This window comes from Gorilla gorilla, chromosome 17 (assembly GCF_029281585.2).
Source record: "Gorilla gorilla gorilla isolate KB3781 chromosome 17, NHGRI_mGorGor1-v2.1_pri, whole genome shotgun sequence".
Taxonomy (NCBI): domain Eukaryota; kingdom Metazoa; phylum Chordata; class Mammalia; order Primates; family Hominidae; genus Gorilla; species Gorilla gorilla.
This window is the reverse complement of record NC_073241.2, coordinates 36,141,569-36,159,436: the sequence shown is the minus strand read 5'-3', so window position 1 is coordinate 36,159,436 and position 17,868 is coordinate 36,141,569. Positions and strand designations below refer to the sequence as shown.

Genomic DNA, 17,868 nt, shown 5'->3' with positions numbered 1-17,868 from the left:
TAAGAAAACACAGTAACTCACAAGTAGAAAGTGGGAGGTGAGTAACAAACACAATGAGTTTGTGGTCAACATCCTATGGCTGATGACCTCATATCCAGACTCAGAGTCACATTTCAGAGGCCCCAGAGCTCTCATCATTGATAACCTCAATTTATTTCCAATGATAGACCCTCATACACAGAGCAACAGACCTGACCCCTATGGTCTCCACACTGTCCTCTACATTGTCCCTTTCACTGTCCCTGTTGAAAATCAGTCGCCTATACAACTTTCACTATCTTTTTTTTTTTTTGAGATGGGAGTTTCACTCTGCTGCCCATGCTGGAGTGCTGTGGCACAATCTTGGCTCACTGCAACCTCTTCCTCCCAGGTTCAGGTAATTCTCCTGCCTCAGCTTACTGAGTAGCTGGATTACAGGCACCCACCACAACGCCTGGCAAATTTTTGTATTTTTAGTAGAGACGGGGTTTCACCATGTAGGCCAGTCTGGTCTCGAACTCCTGGCCTCAAGAGATTCACCTGCCTTGGCCTCCCAAAGTGCTGGGATTATAGGCATGAACCACCACGCCTGGCCAACTTTCACTCTCCATTTTTTAGTATTCCCATCATTAATTGCACTGATGGCTGCCTCCCGTCAGGCTGTCTCCAGCTTTGTTAATCTCTCAGGATAGCAGTGGATATTCAGGGAGGCTCCGACTTGTTACAATAGCCAGGGAGCATCCACACCACATGAATGCTGATGTGGCATTTCCCAAAGTATTCTCTGAGAACTAGTTTCTCAAGACGCTCAAGGGAAAAGCCACCCAGTCTGGAACACTGCCAAGATTTTCCTGGTTCACAAGGTTCACAACAGACATTTGCAACGTCTGAACTTATTTAACCTCGGGACCTATTTATCCGATGACATTTGTTAATATCTTGAGTCCCTCGTGTTCTATAGAGCATCTTCTGGAAAGCACTGAGTATGTGCATCTGAAATCTTTATTAGGGTCTATGTTTCAGGGAATCCAGTAAAGTGAGTGAAATGTGCTTTCTGCCTCTGTTGGTCTCCAACAGCATGAAATTTATAGTCTCCACCCTAACTTCCCAGGTGAAAGGAATGTTTTTGTGACACAGAATCTGGAGCTAACTCCTAAAATTAACATCTGTTCTCAGTGTCAGGTCTCTGGAGGTCTGTTCCATCCTCTTCCTTACCCAGCCAACTTCCACCATCTCCCCATTTTATTAATCACTTCCTTCAGGAAGCCTCACCTCCCCTCTACTTCCCACCAACCTAGCCTCCCCCGACCTGCCTGGAGTAACAGCCCCTCCTCAATACTTATCTCTACCACCATTCAAAAAATAAATGTAAAAAATACTTCTTCCTTATTTGCTTGGTGATGGGCACATAAAAGTAATGAAGAAATACTTGTGATTTAATCTCCAACTAGTATATTTGCTCTGTGAGGAAAGCATTATATTTAACTCATCTTTTAGCTCTAGTAGCATGCAGGTACATAGTAGCTGCCCAATAAAAGCATTTCTTACACCAATACTTATTATGTATATTATACATACAGCCAGCTCCTAACATCTCCTCAGAAATCAAAATATTAACATTCAAATTAATTTGTATATTAATAGAAAGTGACTGGTTTATAAATAAGTGCTCTTCCTGTCTAATAAGTGAATATTCAATGTACAAGAGATGTTCATCCTAAAGACATTACTTCACATTTGCTGTCTAGCCATGACATTTTAACACAAAAGGAGATGGTTATTCGCCAATCACCATCTTCTGGTTTAAATCTGCATTAGGCTCCTCCTCCAGCTATAACAACAAGGGAGCCACCTTGTGTGCAAAAAGGTCTACAAGTCTCCATCCCTCAGGCTAAATTAAATAGGGTTCCACACACCCTTACAATGTCCAGCAACTTTGGAAAGATTCAGTTTTCTCTGACATTTTGAAGTAGAACTGTTATTATTCTAATTATAAAAAAACTTGAATAAATAAGGCAAGCAATAGATGGAAGAAAATCCTTGCAAATGTTTTTCTTTGTGGAAAAAAAACTTATTTATTGCCTATGTGAGCTAGTAACCAGAATATAAACAGAACTCTCAAAACTTGCAAGAAAACAAATACAATTAGAAAACATGCAGACATGAATAAACATTTCATCAGAGATAATAGGCAGATGTCATATGAGAACATTAAATAAAGTTCAACATTATTATCCTTTAGAAAAATGTACATTAAAACAATGTGATATCAATACACATCAGTCAGTACGGCTAAGAGGATTTGAAAAAACAGAAATTCATTGATGATGGGAATGTAAAATGATAGTCACTCTGGATAACAGAGTGCTAGTTTCTATTAAAATTAAACTTGTAACTACCCTATGACCCAGGAATTGTATCCTGGACATATTTTCCAGAGTAATGAAAACATGTATTCACACGAAACCTAGTACATGAATGTACATAGCACTTTTATTCTTAATAGTCACACACTGACTGAAAACAACAAATATGTTCTTGAAAGAGTGAAGCGTTACACACAGTATTTCATGGTAACATCCACACATGAAAACCCACAGCAATAACAAAAGGAACAAACTAAAACATAAACCAATTTAGATGAATCTCCAAGGAATTATGCTGAAGGAAAAGGGCCAATTACAAAAGGTTGCACAGGTTATGATTTCATTTATATAACATTATTGGAATGACATATTTGCAGAAATAGAAATTAATGGTTTCAAAGAATCAGAATCAGAGTGGGTATGGTGGGGAGAAGGGAAGCGGATGTGGTTATAAGAGGAAAACGAGTTAATCTTCTGGTAGGTGAACCTACACATGTAATAAAATTGCACAGAACACACACACATAAGAAAAAATTAATCTGGTAAAATGCAAATAGATGAGTAGGTTAATTCTATTACTGTCAATATCTTAATTTTGATATTTTTATGATCTTATATCTTACTATAGTTTTCTAGAGTTTTAAATAGTTTTATAATATGAATAACCAATCTATTCCCTCAGCAGTGCTTTCTACAAGGCCAAGTCTGAAGTACTTTCCATAGCTTATCTCATTTAGTTCTTGAAACAATCATATCATGTTAGATTTCTTAGAACCCCAGTTCCAAAGAAGCAAACTGAAGCCCACAAATGTGAAGGGACTTTCCCAAGACACAGATAATAGGTGGCTGAGTCCCCCTTGTGCTGTGGAGGGATGGAGCACTTACCTTTTGGGCAGCAGGTCTAGGAGCTGTTGGGTGGGGGTGAACTCTCTCTAGGTGCACAGGAAGGAAGATGAGGAGGTAAAAGAGGTGGCAGCTCTGGAAGGTGGGCACCACGGGCTCCTCCTGCTGCCCCACCACGCCTGCACTGATGGAGTCCACCTGCAGGTCTCATCCAGATTTAGGGCTGATTTATTTCCGCACACAGAGGGATAAAGGAGGGCCAATTAAGACAATGAGCCCTAGCAAAATGCAAAAACACTCATGGTCATAACATGAAGTGAAAGTAAAATATAAATAATTTTCCCAGATATTCTTACAAATATGTGAAAGCCGATTTTACACCTGAACAGTGCTGGGGTGAAATGGTGGGGCTGAAGGAAGGAAACAGACTCAGGGTCCCTTGGATTAAAACTGTGGGTCACTCAATAGGGAAAGCCAAGGCACAAAGTCCTGTGAGTCATCAAGGTGGAGTCCTGGCAGAAGGCCTTCTCAGCCATGTCTGGGCCCTGGTTATAGAGACCATCTCTACACCCACACCCGAATCGAGGCAGGAATGGCCATGACAGCATGGTACACCTGCCCCTCACCCAGGGAGATGAAGTGTCCATCAGTTCTTTGATGATGTTCTGCGTGGAGCTCTGCAAAGACAAACCAGCAGTTAATCTTGCACGCAACAGAGCCCTGCTTGGCTGGCCTGGCCTCTTCTGTCGAGTCTTTCCATTCCCCAAATCAGGCACAGACCAGAGTCTACATAAACCTTCTGCCCTCTGACTTTTTCTCCTAAATGCATGAAAGGCAGAGCTTTTCAACATGAATAATTTTAAGACATATAATATTCTCTAATATTCAGGAATAAAGAGGTTTCCTACTGATTATGTTTTTTGAGAATTTTATGCCCTGGTAGACCACAAATGAACAATCTTTGTCAACACCATTTTGTTAATTTGTGTTTTCAAACTATTTTAATTCCATCCTATCATTCACTCATTCATTTATTTATTTATTTAGAGATGGAGTCTCACCTGTTGCCCAGGCTGAATTTATTTATTTAGAGATGGAGTCTCACTCTGCTGCCCAGGCTGCAGTGCAGTGACATGATCTTGGCTCACTGCAACCTCCACCTCTCAGGTTTAAGTGATTTTCCTGTCTCAGCCTCCCAAGTAGCTGGGATTACAGGAGCCCACCACCACACCCAGCTAATTTTTTGTATTTTTGGTAGAGACAGGGTTTTACTAAGTTGGCTAGGCTAGTCTCGAACTCCTGACCTCAGGTGATCCGCCCACCTGGGCCTCCCGAAGTGCTGGGATTACAGGCATTAGCCACTACGCCTGCCCCTGTCTTTCACTTTAAAGAGGCACAGATGCTGGAAACTACTACCCTTACTGAATGCAGAAAAAGCAAACATATAAATTTCAACATTTACAAGTCACATTTATGAATATATCTCTTATTTAGAGAATTACAATTTTAAACTATCAAAGGAAATGGTAAGGATACAAAATGTAGATTACTTTTTAAAATAATAATAATTTATTCTCTATATGTTGTAAATTATTTTCTCATTACAAGTCTCCATCCCTCAGGCTAAATTAAATAGGGTTCCACACACCCTTACAATGTCCAGCAACTTTGGAAAGATTCAGTTTTCTCTGACATTTTGAAGTAGAACTGTTATTATTCTAATTATAAAAAAAGTTGAATAAATAAGGCAAGCAATAGATGATTTCTTTATTGTTATCACAGTAATATTCAGGACTTCTAACTTGCTGCTATGAAGATACATTAGAATATTAATGGACTAGCAAGACTTTTTAATGGATAGTTGGTAAAACTATTCATATCTAAAACTCAGAGTGTTTCTGTCTCACACTTTAATGCAGAACAATAATATTCTGAACACCTAACTCATATATGACTTATATTCACTGTTGTAAGTCAAACAAAAAGAGCAACTCCATTTAGATTTCATCATACATCCTATATGCCAATGCTCTTAGTCTTCCATGGGAAACTTGTGAATGATGTCATGAGACATGTGAATGATGCCTACCTAACGCAGAAGGGACTCTCATGTCAGAGACAGCAATAATCAACCACAGTGGGGAAAAAAAAGGTTAATTTGAATTTAATTACATCAATAATACTTTCTCAATCATGAATACTGTGATTACAAAAATAAATGAACATTGAATATAATTATGCCTCTCCATCAATGTCGTCACTCTTTTTAAACATACAATTTAATTATCTAATTGAGTTTGAATTATTTGTTATAATAAACACACTGATTCAGAGTAATTTACAGAAGTGCTAGCACCTTAGTTCTTTCTAAAGTGACACTTCTGATTTTTACTTAGACTTCATTTTGATGTTTCAAAAATCATTACACATATGGGATTTCTATCCAGTATTGATTTTCTAATGTTGAGTAAGGTGTGAGCACCAGTTTAGGGTTTTAGCATATTCTTTATACTTGCAGGGTTTCTACCTGGTATGAATTATTTGATGTTGAGTAAGGGTTGAGCGTCTGTTAAAAGCTTTGCCACATTCTTTACATTTGAAAGGTTTCTCTCCAGTATGAATTCTCTGATGTTGAGTAAGGTGTGAGCTCCTGGTAAAAGCTTTGCCACATTCTTTACATTTGAAGAATTTCTCTCCAGTATGGATTCTCTGATGTTGAGTAAGGTGTGAGCCCCAGATAAAAGCTTTGCCACATTCTTTACATTTGAAAGACTTCTCTCCAGTATGGATTCTTTGATGTCGAGTAAGGTGTGAGCCCCTGTTAAAGGCTTTGCCACATTCTTTACATTTGAAGTGTTTCTCTCCAGTATGGATTCTCTGATGTTGAGTAAGGTGTGAAGCTCTGTTAAAAGCTTTGCCACATTCCTTACACTTGAAAGGTTTCTCTCCAGTATGCATTCTCTGATGCTGAGTAACGTATGAGCTTCTATTAAAGGCTTTGCCACATTCCTTACATCTGAAAGGTTTCTCTCCGGTATGGATTCTCTGGTGTTGAGTAAGGTATGACCCCCTGTTAAAGGCTTTGCCACATTCTTCACATTTGAAAGCTCTCTCTCCAGTATGGATTCTCTGATGTTGAGTAAGGTATGAGCCTCTGTTAAAAGCTTTGCCACATTCCTTACACTTGAAAGGCTTCTCTCCAGTATGGATTCTCTGATGTTGAGCAAGGTGTGAACTCTTGTTAAAGGCTTTGTCACATTTTTTACATTTGTAAGGTTTCTCTCCAGTATGAATTTTCTGATGTCCAAGATGTAAGCCCCTGGTAAAAGCTTTGCCACGTTCTTTATATTTCACTGATTTCTCTCCAGTGTTAATTATCTTATGTCCCTTTAGATGTGATTGACTAAAGACTATTATACATTTTTTATTACATCTTTGTGAGCTCTCTCCAATATAAATTCTTTGATGTTGAGTAAGTTTTGAGAATGGGTCAGAAGTTTCACCACATTCATTAGACTTGTAAGGCTTTTCTTGAATATGGATATTTTCAGGGAAAATAAGCTTTGAGGATTGGTAAAATACTTTCTCACATTCATTACAATTGTAATAGTTTTCTAGAAAATGAGTACTATGATGTTTACTAATATTTGAGTCATGGTTAAAATTTATCTGATTTTTATTACAAAAGACAGATTTCGAAAATTGATGTTGATAGTTATTCATAGGAATACATGGTTCTGTAGGAGCAGCTGACAGAAACTGAGGCTTCTTCTGAAATATTCTATATTCTTTGTCTCCTTTCACAGTTAAATGTTTGTTATGACTAGTTGTCAAATATTGGCTACATAGATTATAACATTCTTTTTGTCCTTCACCTTCACCTATACTTTCCCAGTTTTTCCATAAGCATATATTTTCAAGGCCACAGCTCCCATATCTTCCCAGTGTTGCTTTTTTGAATGAATCTTCTATGCCTTGCTCTGGTAAAATGCCTTGGTTGTAATAAGAATACACAGCTGAAAGAAGTAAAAATAACTAATTATTCTACATACTGATTTCAGTTGAATATACTTTACAAATCTAATATGAATTTTTGCCAAGCTGAGAACATCAGCACAATGCCATAGTAGAAAACCAAGAAAGGACAGAGCAAGATGGCTAAACAGAAGGCTCCAGTGATCATTTCCCCTGCAAGGTCACCAATTTAACAACAATCTATTAAAAAAGAAAAAGAAAAAAAAAACCTTCATAAGAATAAAGGTGAGCACTCACAGTACCTGGTTTTAACCTTGTACTACTCACTAAAAGAGGGTAGGAAAGACTGTCTTGAATCACTAATGCCACCCCTCACTCATGCCCTGGCAGCTGTCACATACTATGTAGATAGAAGCTGTACACTTGGGAGATAGAGAACACTGGGATTGTGAGCACTGAACTCAGTGCTGCCCTATCACAGCAGAAAGCAAAACTGGAATGCACTCAGCTGACGCCTGCCCACAGAGGGAGTATTTCAACTGGCCCTGGGCAGAGAGGAATCACCCTTCCCGGTGATTGGAACTTGAGTTCTGGCAAGCCTCATCGACATAGTCTAAAATGCTCTGGGGCCCTAAAAAAACTTGAAAGGCAGTTTAGGTCACAAGGACTGCAACTCCCAGGTGAGTCCTAGTGCTGAACTGGGCTTAGAGCCAGTGGACTTGGGGGCCACATTACCTACTGAGATACAAGCTGGGGCAGCTAAGAGAGTGCTTACACCACCCCTCCTCCAAACTAAGGCTGCACGGTTCACAGATTCAAGAGACCATGTCCATCTACTTAAGAAGACAGAAAAGAGTAAACAGGACTTTGTCTTGCATTTTGGATACCAGCAAGGCCACCAGTCAGAGTTGTGAAACCCCTTTTCAGCCACTAGCTCCTAGTTAAAATTTCTAGGTACATGCTGGGCCAGAAAGAAATCTGCTGCCTTGAATGAAAAATTTTGGCACGGACAAGACCCATCAACTGCTAAGTAAAGAGCCCTCGACCTGGAATAACCTGCAGTGATAACCAGGTAGTTTGCTATGAGCTTTCATTGGGACTCTGAGGCTTGCTAGAATCAGGTGAGACTCAGCACATTCACAACTGTGGTGGCTACAGGGAGTCACTGAAAAAGGTAGAGGAAAAACTATAGAGGATTTCATCTTGCCAACTTAGGTCCCAGCATGGCCAAAGGGAGGAAGAGCATCAACTGGGCTCTTGGGGTCCCTTATTCCAGGCCTTGGCACTTGGATGGCACTTCTGGACCTGAGCTGAGACAGAAGGGACACCACTGACAAAAAGGGTGAGTACCAGGCCAAGCATCATTCATTACAAGTGAACTAAAGAGCCTTGAATCTTAAGGGAACATTGGTGGTAGCCTGGCGGTATTCCCCATGGGCCTGTGGTGATGGTAGCAATGGGATGAGGCTCTTCTGCCTGTGGAATAAGGACGGAAAAATCGGAAGAACTGAATCTTATGGTTTAATTGCTAGCTCTACCACAGTACAACAGAAAACGAAATAGACTCCTAAGGTTATTGACTAGTCCCTGGCTCCTGGATGGCACCGATGGGCTTACCCAGAGCCTGAGGGAACTCACTACTCTGAAGGAAAGGATACAACGCCGGCTGGCTTACCACCTACAAATTATAAAGCCCCAGGACCTTGAGCAATTACTGGTGGTACCAGGTAGTGGTTACAGCTCACCTTGGGTGTGATCAACTGCTGTGCTGGTTTCAGGTCTGACCCACTGCAGTCCTACTGATAGTGACAGAAGACAAACTCCTAGGCAGGCAGGGATGGGTCCTTGGTGAAACTCGACCTTCGAGGAAAGGACAGTCTAAAGCCTGAAAACTGAGCTACCAGTTCCAGGAAGAATTCATGGACTGGAGTGAGAACTTCCATCCCTAACCCACTCTCTCTATTGGTTCTTTGAGAATGATTCCTTTTAATCAATTGAATGGTGCCTTTTCCAAGTCCACCCATGAACCAGTCAGCATGCATTCCCCCATTCTAAACCCATAAAAATCCTGGACTCAGCCTCACAGATGGCTACCCACTTTCAGGTCCCCTCTTGCTGTTGATAGCAAGACAAGAAAACAACAAAATGGAAGGAGTAAATCTTTATATAATCAATAACAACACTGAATGTAAATCGACTAAACTCTCCAATCAAAAGACATAGAGTGGCTAAATGGATTAAAAAAAAAAAAGACTGATTTGTTGCCTACAAGAAACACACTTCACCTATAAACACATAGATTAAAAAGATAAAAAAAATTCCATGTGAATGAAAACAAACAAAAAAAGCAGTAGTAGCTATACTTATATCAGACAAAATAGATTTCAAGACAAAACTGTAAGAAGAGACAAAGACGGTTATCTATATAATAATAATGAGGGCTGGGCACCGTGGCTCATGCTTGTAATCTCAGCACTTTGGGAGGCCGAGGTGGGTGGATCACCTGAGGTTGGGAGTTTGAGACCAGCCTGATTAACATGGAGAAACCCCATCTCTACTAAAAATACAAACCAACAACAACAACAAAATTATCCGGGCATGGTGGCATATGCCTGTAATCCCAGCTACTCAGGAGGCTGAGACAGGAGAATCACTTGAACCTGGGAGGCAGAGGTTGCAGGGAGCCCAGATTGCACCACTGTACTCCAGCCTGGGCAACAAGAGTGAAACTCAGAGAAACTCCGTCTCAAAAAAAAAAAAAAATAATAATAATGAGGTTAATTCATCAAGAAGATATAAGAATGTTACATACATATGCACCTAACACTGGAGTACTCAGATACATTAAGCCAGTATTATTAGAGCTAAAGAGAGAGACAGGCCCCAATATAATAATACCTAGAGACTGCAACACCCCACTTTCAGCATTGAATAAATCTTCCAGACAGAAAAACCAACGAAGAAATATCAGGCCTAATCTGTGCTATAAACCAAATGGACATAATGGATATTTACAGAACATTTTATCGAATGGCTTCAGAATACACATTTTTCTCTGCAGTGCATGAATCATTCTCATTGATAGACCATATGTTAGGTCACAAAACAAGTCTTAAAACATTTTAAAAATTAAAATAATATCAAGTATCTTTTCTGACTACAATGAAAAAACCTAGAAATTAATAACCAGAAAAAGTTTTGAAATTATATAAACACATAGAATTTAAACAATATGCTCCTGAAAGGCCAGTGGGTCAATGAGGAAATTAATAAATAAATTGAAATATTTCTGAAATATGTGATCATGGAAATACATGAAAACTTAGGATATACAGTAAAAGCAGTACTAAAAGTTTATAACTAAAAGTGTCTACATAAAAAACTCAAACAACTTCATGACAGATTTATTGAAATTTCCATGAAAATACCATCAGTATTCTTCACAGAACCATAAAAAACAATCCTAAAATTAATGTGGATCAAAAAAGAGCCTACGTAGCCAAAGTAATACTAACCAAAACAAAATAAATAAAAAATCTGGAGGCAACACATTACCCTTCTTCAAATTATACTACAAAGCTATAGCTACCAAAACAGCATGGAATTGGTATTAAAATAGACACATAGACCAATGAAGCATAATAGAGAATCCAGAAATTAAGCCAAATACAGGCAACTCATCTTAACTAATAATCAACAAGGCATACAAATAAACAAATTGAGGAAACAACACCCTATTCAATAAATGGTGCTAGGAAAACTGGCAAGCCACACATAGAAGAATAAAACTGGATCCCCCATCTCTGACCTTATACAAAAATCAATTCAAGATGGATCAAAGATTTAAATCTAAGGCCTGAAAGCATACAAATTCTAAAAGGTAACATATAAAAAAACTCTTCTGGACATTGACTTAGGCAAAAAATTCATGACTAAGACCCCAAAAGCAAATGCAACAAAAACAAACATAAATAAATGGGACCTTATCAAACTAAAAAGCTTCTGCACAGCAAAAGAAATAATCAGCAGAGTACATAGACAACCCACAGAGTAGCGGAAAATATTTGCAAACTACGCACAAAAAGCTAGTATCCAGAATCTATACAGAACTCAAATAAATTAGCCAAATAATGATAATTCCATCAAAAAGTAGGCAAAGAAAATGAATATATATTTTTCAAAAGAAGACATACGAACACCGAACAATAATCTAAAAATGCTCAACATCACTAATCAGAGAAATACAAATGAAAACCACAATTAGATACCAACTTACTCCTACAAAAATGGCCATAATTCAAAAGTCAAGAAAACAACAGATGTTGGCATGGTTTTGGTGAAATGGGAACACTTAACAAATAAAACGTCATTTGCAGCAACTTCGATGGAGCTGAAGGCTATTATTCTAAGTGAAGTAACTCAGAAATGGAAAACTAGATATTGCATGTTCTTGTAAGTGAGAGCTAATCTATGAGGATGCAAAGGCATAAGAGTAATGTAATAGACTTTGGGGACTTGAGGGGGAAGGCTGGGAGGCGGGTGAGGGATAAAAGCTACATATTAAGTACAGTGTACACTGCTCGGGTGACAGGTGCACTAAAATCTCAGAAATTACACTAAAGAACTTATCCGTGTCACGAAAAACCACCTGTATTTCCAAAACCATTGAAAAAACCTAATGATGTATCTTACAGAGCTAGAAAAACAAGAGCAAACAAAACCAAAATTAGAAGAAATAATAAAGATCAAAGCAGAAATAAATGAATTTGAAATAAATAAAATACAAAAGGTCAATAAAATGCAAAGTTGTTTTCTAAAAAAAAAAAAAAAACCTTTAGCCAGACTAAGAAAAAAAAAGAAAACTCAGCCAGGCACAGTGGCTCATGCCTGTAATCCCGGCACTTTAGGAGGCTAAGGCAGGGGGATCACCTGAGGTCAGGAGTTTAAGACCAGCCTGTCCAACATGGGGAAACCCCGTCTCTACTAAAAAATATAAAAATTAGCTGGGCACGGTGGCGGGCACCTGTAATCCCACCTACTTGGGAGGCTGAGGCAGGTAGAATTGCTGGAAGTCAGGAGAAGGAGGTTGCAGTGAGCCAAGATCAAGCCACTGCACCCCAGCCTGGGCGACACAGTGAGACTCCTACTCAAAAAAAAAAAAAGAAAAAAAAAAAAAGAGAAAGAAAGAAAAGAAAAGAGAAAAAAAGACTCAAATAAATAATAAAGATGAAAAAGGAGACATTTCAACTCTACAACTTATACTGCAGGAATTCAAGATCATTAGTGGCTGCTATGAGCAGATAGATGCCACAAATTGGAAAATCTAGAACAAATGGATAAATTTCTGGACACATAGAACCTAACAAGATTGAACTGTTAAGAAATCCAAAACCTGAATAGACAAACAAGACATGTTGAGATCCATAATAAAAAACCTCCTATGAGAGAAAAGCCTGAAATCTGATGGCTTCACTGAATTCGACCAAACATGTATAAAATAGCAATCTGACTTAAACTATTCCAAAACAGAGGAGGAGGAAACACTTCCAACCTTGTTCTGTAAGGCAAGCATTATTCTCATACTAAAACCAGACAAACGCCTATCAAAAAAATCTATAGGCCAATATCAGCAATAGATGCAAAATTTCTAATAAAAATACTGGCAAGTAAAATTCAGCAACATATTAAAAAGATTATTACAGATGTAAAATTTCTAATAAAAATACTGGCAAGTACAATTCAGCAACAGATTAAAAAGATTATTATACCTCATGATCAAGTAGGATTTATCTCAGGGATGTTAAAGATACTTCAACATATGCAAATCAATTAATGTAATACATCATATCAACAAAAGAAAGAACAAAAACCAAGATCATTTTGATCCTGAAAATCATTTGATAAAATTTAATATCCCCTCAGGACAGAAACCCTCAAAACTATAGAAGAAACATACCTCAACCATATAAAAAGATATATATGACACTCACATTATATGATACTAAATGGGGAAAAATGAAAAGCTTTTCCTAAGATTGAGAACATGACAAGGATGCACACTTTCACCACTGTTAATTCAACATATGGCAGCCAGAGCAATTAGACAAGAGAAAAAAATAAAGGGCAACCAAATTGGAAAGGAAGAAGTCAAATTAGCTTTGCTTGCAGATGATGTGCTCTTATATTTGGAAAATCCTAATTCACTAAAACACTATTAGAACTCATAAATTTAGTCAAGATATAGGATTAAAAAGCTAGCAGCGTTTTTATAGACCAACAGTGAACAATGTGAAAAAGAAATGAAGAGAGTAATCCCATTTACGATAGCCACAAATTAAAATAAAATACCTAGGAATTAACCAAAGAAATTAAAGATCTCTACAATGAACACTATAAAACACTGATGCAAGAAATTTAAAAAGACAAAAAAGAAAATATATTTTTTGTTCATAAGAAAAATCAGTATTTTTAGTGTCTATACTACCCAATCCAATCTACAGACTTAATGCAACCCTATCAAAACATCAATGATATTCTTCACAGAAATAGGAAAAACAATCCTATAAAGTGGACAGAACCAAAAAAGACTCAGAAGAGCCAAAGGTCTTGCAAGAAAAAATTTTGCCTTTATGTGGCTGGCTTATTTTTCTTAACATATGACCTCCAGTTCCATCCATGTTGTTGCCAACAACAGGATCTTATTATTTATAAGTGAAAAGTACTCCTTTGTGTATATGTACATTGGCTTTATCCATTCATCTGTTTTTGATAGACACTTTGGTTACTTCTAAATCTTGGCTAATGTAAACAATGCTGTGTGAAAGGAAAATAAATCTTTGAACCCCCAAATCACTAAGCTAAAGGGACAAGTCAAGCTGAGAACCGCTTAGGGCAAATCTGCCTCCCATTCTATTCAGTCATCCCTCTGCTCACTGAGATAAATGCATACCTGATTGCCTCCTTTGGAAAGGCTAGTCAGAAACTCAAAAGAATGCAACCGTTTGTCTCCCACCTACCCATGACCTGGAAACTCCCTCCCTGCTTCGAGTTGTCCCACCTTTCCAGACTGAACCAATGTACAACTTACACATACTGAAGTCTCATGTCTCCCTAAAATGTATAAAACCAAGCTGTGCCCTGACCTCTTGAGGCTGTGTCATAGGTGTGCATCCTTCACTTTGGTAAAATAAACTACCTAAATTGGATGAGACCTGTCTCAGATATTTTGTGTTCACAGCTACAATAAAAATGGAGGTGCAAATCTCTCTCTGATGTCCTGATTTCCCTTGTGTACATACCTAGGAGTGGGGTTGCTAGGTAGTATAGTAGCTCTATTTTTTTTTTTTGAGGAACCTCTAAACTGTTCTCCATAGTAGCTGTAATAATTTACATCCCCACCAAAAGAGTACTAGAGTTCCCTTTTCTCCACATACTCACCAGCATTTGTTATTGCCTGACTTTTGGAGAACAGCCATTGTAACTGGGATGAGATAACATCTCACTGTCATTTTGATTTGCATTTCTCTGATGATCACATGTTGAGCACCTTGTCACATGCACTGTTATTCGTATGCCCTCTTTAGAGAAATGTCTATTCACATTTTTTGCTCATTTTTAATCAGATTATTAAATTTTATCCTATAGAGTTGTTTGTGTGCCTTACATAATCTGGTTATCAATTTTTTTTCTGATGGGCCATTTGCAAATATTTTCTTCCATTTGGTATGTTGTCTCTTCACTTTGTTGATTGTTTCACTTGCTGTTTAAAAGTTCTTTAACTTGATGTGATTCCATTTGTCCATTTTTGCTTTGGTTGCCTGTGCCTGCAGGGTATTATTCAAGACATCTTTACCCCATTTAATTTCCTAGTGAGTTTCTACAATGTTTTCTTAATAGTACTTTCATAGTTTTAGGTCTTAGTTAAGTCTCTAATCCATTTTGATTTAACTTTTTAATATAGCAAGAGATAGGGGTCTAGTTTCATTCTTCTGAATATGGATATTTAGTTTCTGTAGCACAATTTAGCCAATAAATTCCTTTCCTCAATATATATTCTTGAAACCTTTGTCAAAAATAGGTTTGCTATAGCTATATGGATTTATCTCCGCGTTCTCTCTACTGTTTCACTGATCAATACCATGCTGTTTTAATTACTATAGCTCTGTAGTATCATTTACAGTCAAATACTATGATTCCTCCAGTTTCTTTTGCATGTTCTCACACATTTGCTGGAGCTAAAAATTAAATTAATTCAGTTCATGGAGGGAGAGAGCAGAATTGTTACCAGAGGCTGGAAAGTATAGTGGGGGGTTGGTGGGAAGTGGGGAAGGTTAATGAGCACAAAAATAATTAGAATAAGATTTAGTAGTTGCTAGTACAACAGAGTAACTATAGTCAAAAGCAATTTAATTGTATATTTTTAAATAACAAAAGGAATGTAATTAGATTGTAAACAAAGGATTAAATACCTGAAGTAATGAATACACCATTTACCCTGATGTGATTTTTATGCATTTCATGGCTACTTCAAAATATCTCATGTAACCCATAGACATATATAGCTACTACTATGTACTCACAAAAATTAAAAAATAAAATTTAAAAATAAAAAATATATATAAATTTAACTTGCAAAGCTTAAAAAAAGACCACTGGTCTTCATTTCTTCATAGATATATGCACTTAACACCACGTTGATCACATTGCCTTTGTGGGAATTCCAAAACACAGTTAAGAATTTGTACTACTTCAGTTGCTGTAGCTTTATCCATTCCAAAAGCATGTAGAAGAGAAGGAAAATTTTATTACATGTGCCCAGCACAGCTTTATCTTCTCCCAGTACAGCATGGTACAACCAGGAGAAACTCCCAACTCTATGTTTCTTCCTCAGGAGAGAAAGAAGTGTGGAGTATGCGTCCACATCTCTGGTTTCCGAGGGGCTATCCAAAGATGGGGTTTGGCTCCCCTGACAGAGTGCTGAAGGAAATGGTGGTATACTCTGGATGATGGCTATACATATTTTACATCAATATAAGAAGCAATCCTAAAAATTATATCAGAACTAAAGAGACCACAAGTGTTCAACAATTGTCAAAAAGAGAAATATTGGAGGCATACACCCTGATTTTAAAAACCTATTATAAAGTTATATTAATCAAAATAGTTTATAACTGGATTAAAAAGAGACAATACCAGTGAAACAGAACAGAGCACATCAATAATCCCTTGCATATATTATCACATGAAGAGTAATCTGCACATCCATATTCACTGTAGTATTATTTACAGAAGCAAGTAAGTGGAAAGAACCAACTTAATAAATGAATAAAGACAATTTCAAATATACAAATAAATATTATTCAGGTTTTTAAAAGCAGAAAATGTTGTTATATTCACAATAAATACATTTTTAAGACTTTATGTGCAAAAAGCCAGGCACAAAAAGACAAATACTATACAATTTTACTTATGTAAGATACCTAAAGTAGTTAAACTCCTAGAAACAGAAAACAGACTGAACTGTGTCAGGGGCTAAGTGGAGAAAACGGGTAGTTGTTTCATGGACAACCTGTTAGGACACAAAGCAACTCTTACTCTTTTTAACTTTTAAGTTTGGGGTTATATGTACAGGTTTGTTATATAGGTAAACTTGTGTCATGTGGGTTTGTTGTACAGATTATTTTTTCACCAAGGTATTAAGCCTAGTACACATTAAAGATTGAATCACACAATGTATCCTTTCTTACCACATGGAATAAAACTAGAAATCAAAAGCAGAAGCAAAATTGCCAAATTGAAAAATCTGTGAAACTTAACACACTCTTTAAGATACTCTTCTTTAAGTGTCAGGAGATTTAATATTGTTAAATGATAATACTATCCCCAGTGATATTCAAATTCAATGTAGTCTCAATGAAAATCCAAAAGATATTTTTTGAAGAAATATATTTTTAAATTATTACATTTACACAGAATTTCAAAGGACCATTGATGGCCCAAACATTCTTAGAAAAAAAGAACAAAATTAGAGGCACCACACTTCCTGTTTTTAGAGTAGATTACAAAGCTACATAAATAAAAACAGTGTGGTACTTGCAGGAAGACAGATGATGGAACAGAATGGAGAACTCAAAAACAAAGCATTGTGTATATGGTCAAATGATCTTCAACAAGGTTACTATAACAACATATTAAGGAAAAGATAGTCTCTTCAATAAATGGTGTTGGAAAACTCTATATCCACATGGGAAAAATTGAGGTTGGATCCTTCCTCTAAACCATACACAAAAACTATCTTGAATGAGTTAAATATTTAACTGTAAGAATTATAACTCTACAATTTTTGGAGGAAAATATAGGGAGACTGGGTGTGGTGGCTCACACCTGTAATCCTAGCACTTTGGGAGCCCAAGGCAGGCAGATTACTTGAGGTCAGGAGTTCAAAACCAGCCTGACCAACAGGGTGAAACCCTGTCTCTACTAAAAATATTTTTAAAAATTAGCCAGGTGTGGTGGTACATGCCTGTAATCCCACCTACTCAGGAGGCTGAGGCAGGAGAATCGCTTGAACCCAGGAGGGGAAGGTTGCAGTGAGCCAAGATCATGCCATTGCACTCCAGCATGGGCAACGAGAGCAAAACTCCATCTCAAAATAATAATAATATAGGGAGAAAGATTATGACATTGGTCTCAGCAATGTTTTCTT

At 37.4% G+C, this 17,868-nt stretch overlaps 1 protein-coding gene across 3 annotated transcripts in view; it reads right to left on the bottom strand.

The window, feature by feature from the left end:
- Nucleotides 1-17,868, bottom strand: part of ZNF519 (zinc finger protein 519) — a 60,297-nt gene that overhangs the window by 27,014 nt on the left and 15,415 nt on the right. For 2 of the 3 annotated variants that reach the window (XR_008673406.2, XR_008673407.2), the window contains exon 3: nt 3,231-7,204. Coding sequence is in view for 1 of the 3 variants with exons in the window: in XM_031003796.3 (XP_030859656.2) it covers nt 5,712-7,204 (1,493 nt within the window). In the remaining 2 variants the exon portion in view is untranslated. Of the gene's footprint in view, nt 1-566; nt 7,205-17,868 lie in introns of those variants that run through there. The other variant, XM_031003796.3, reaches the window with a different exon arrangement.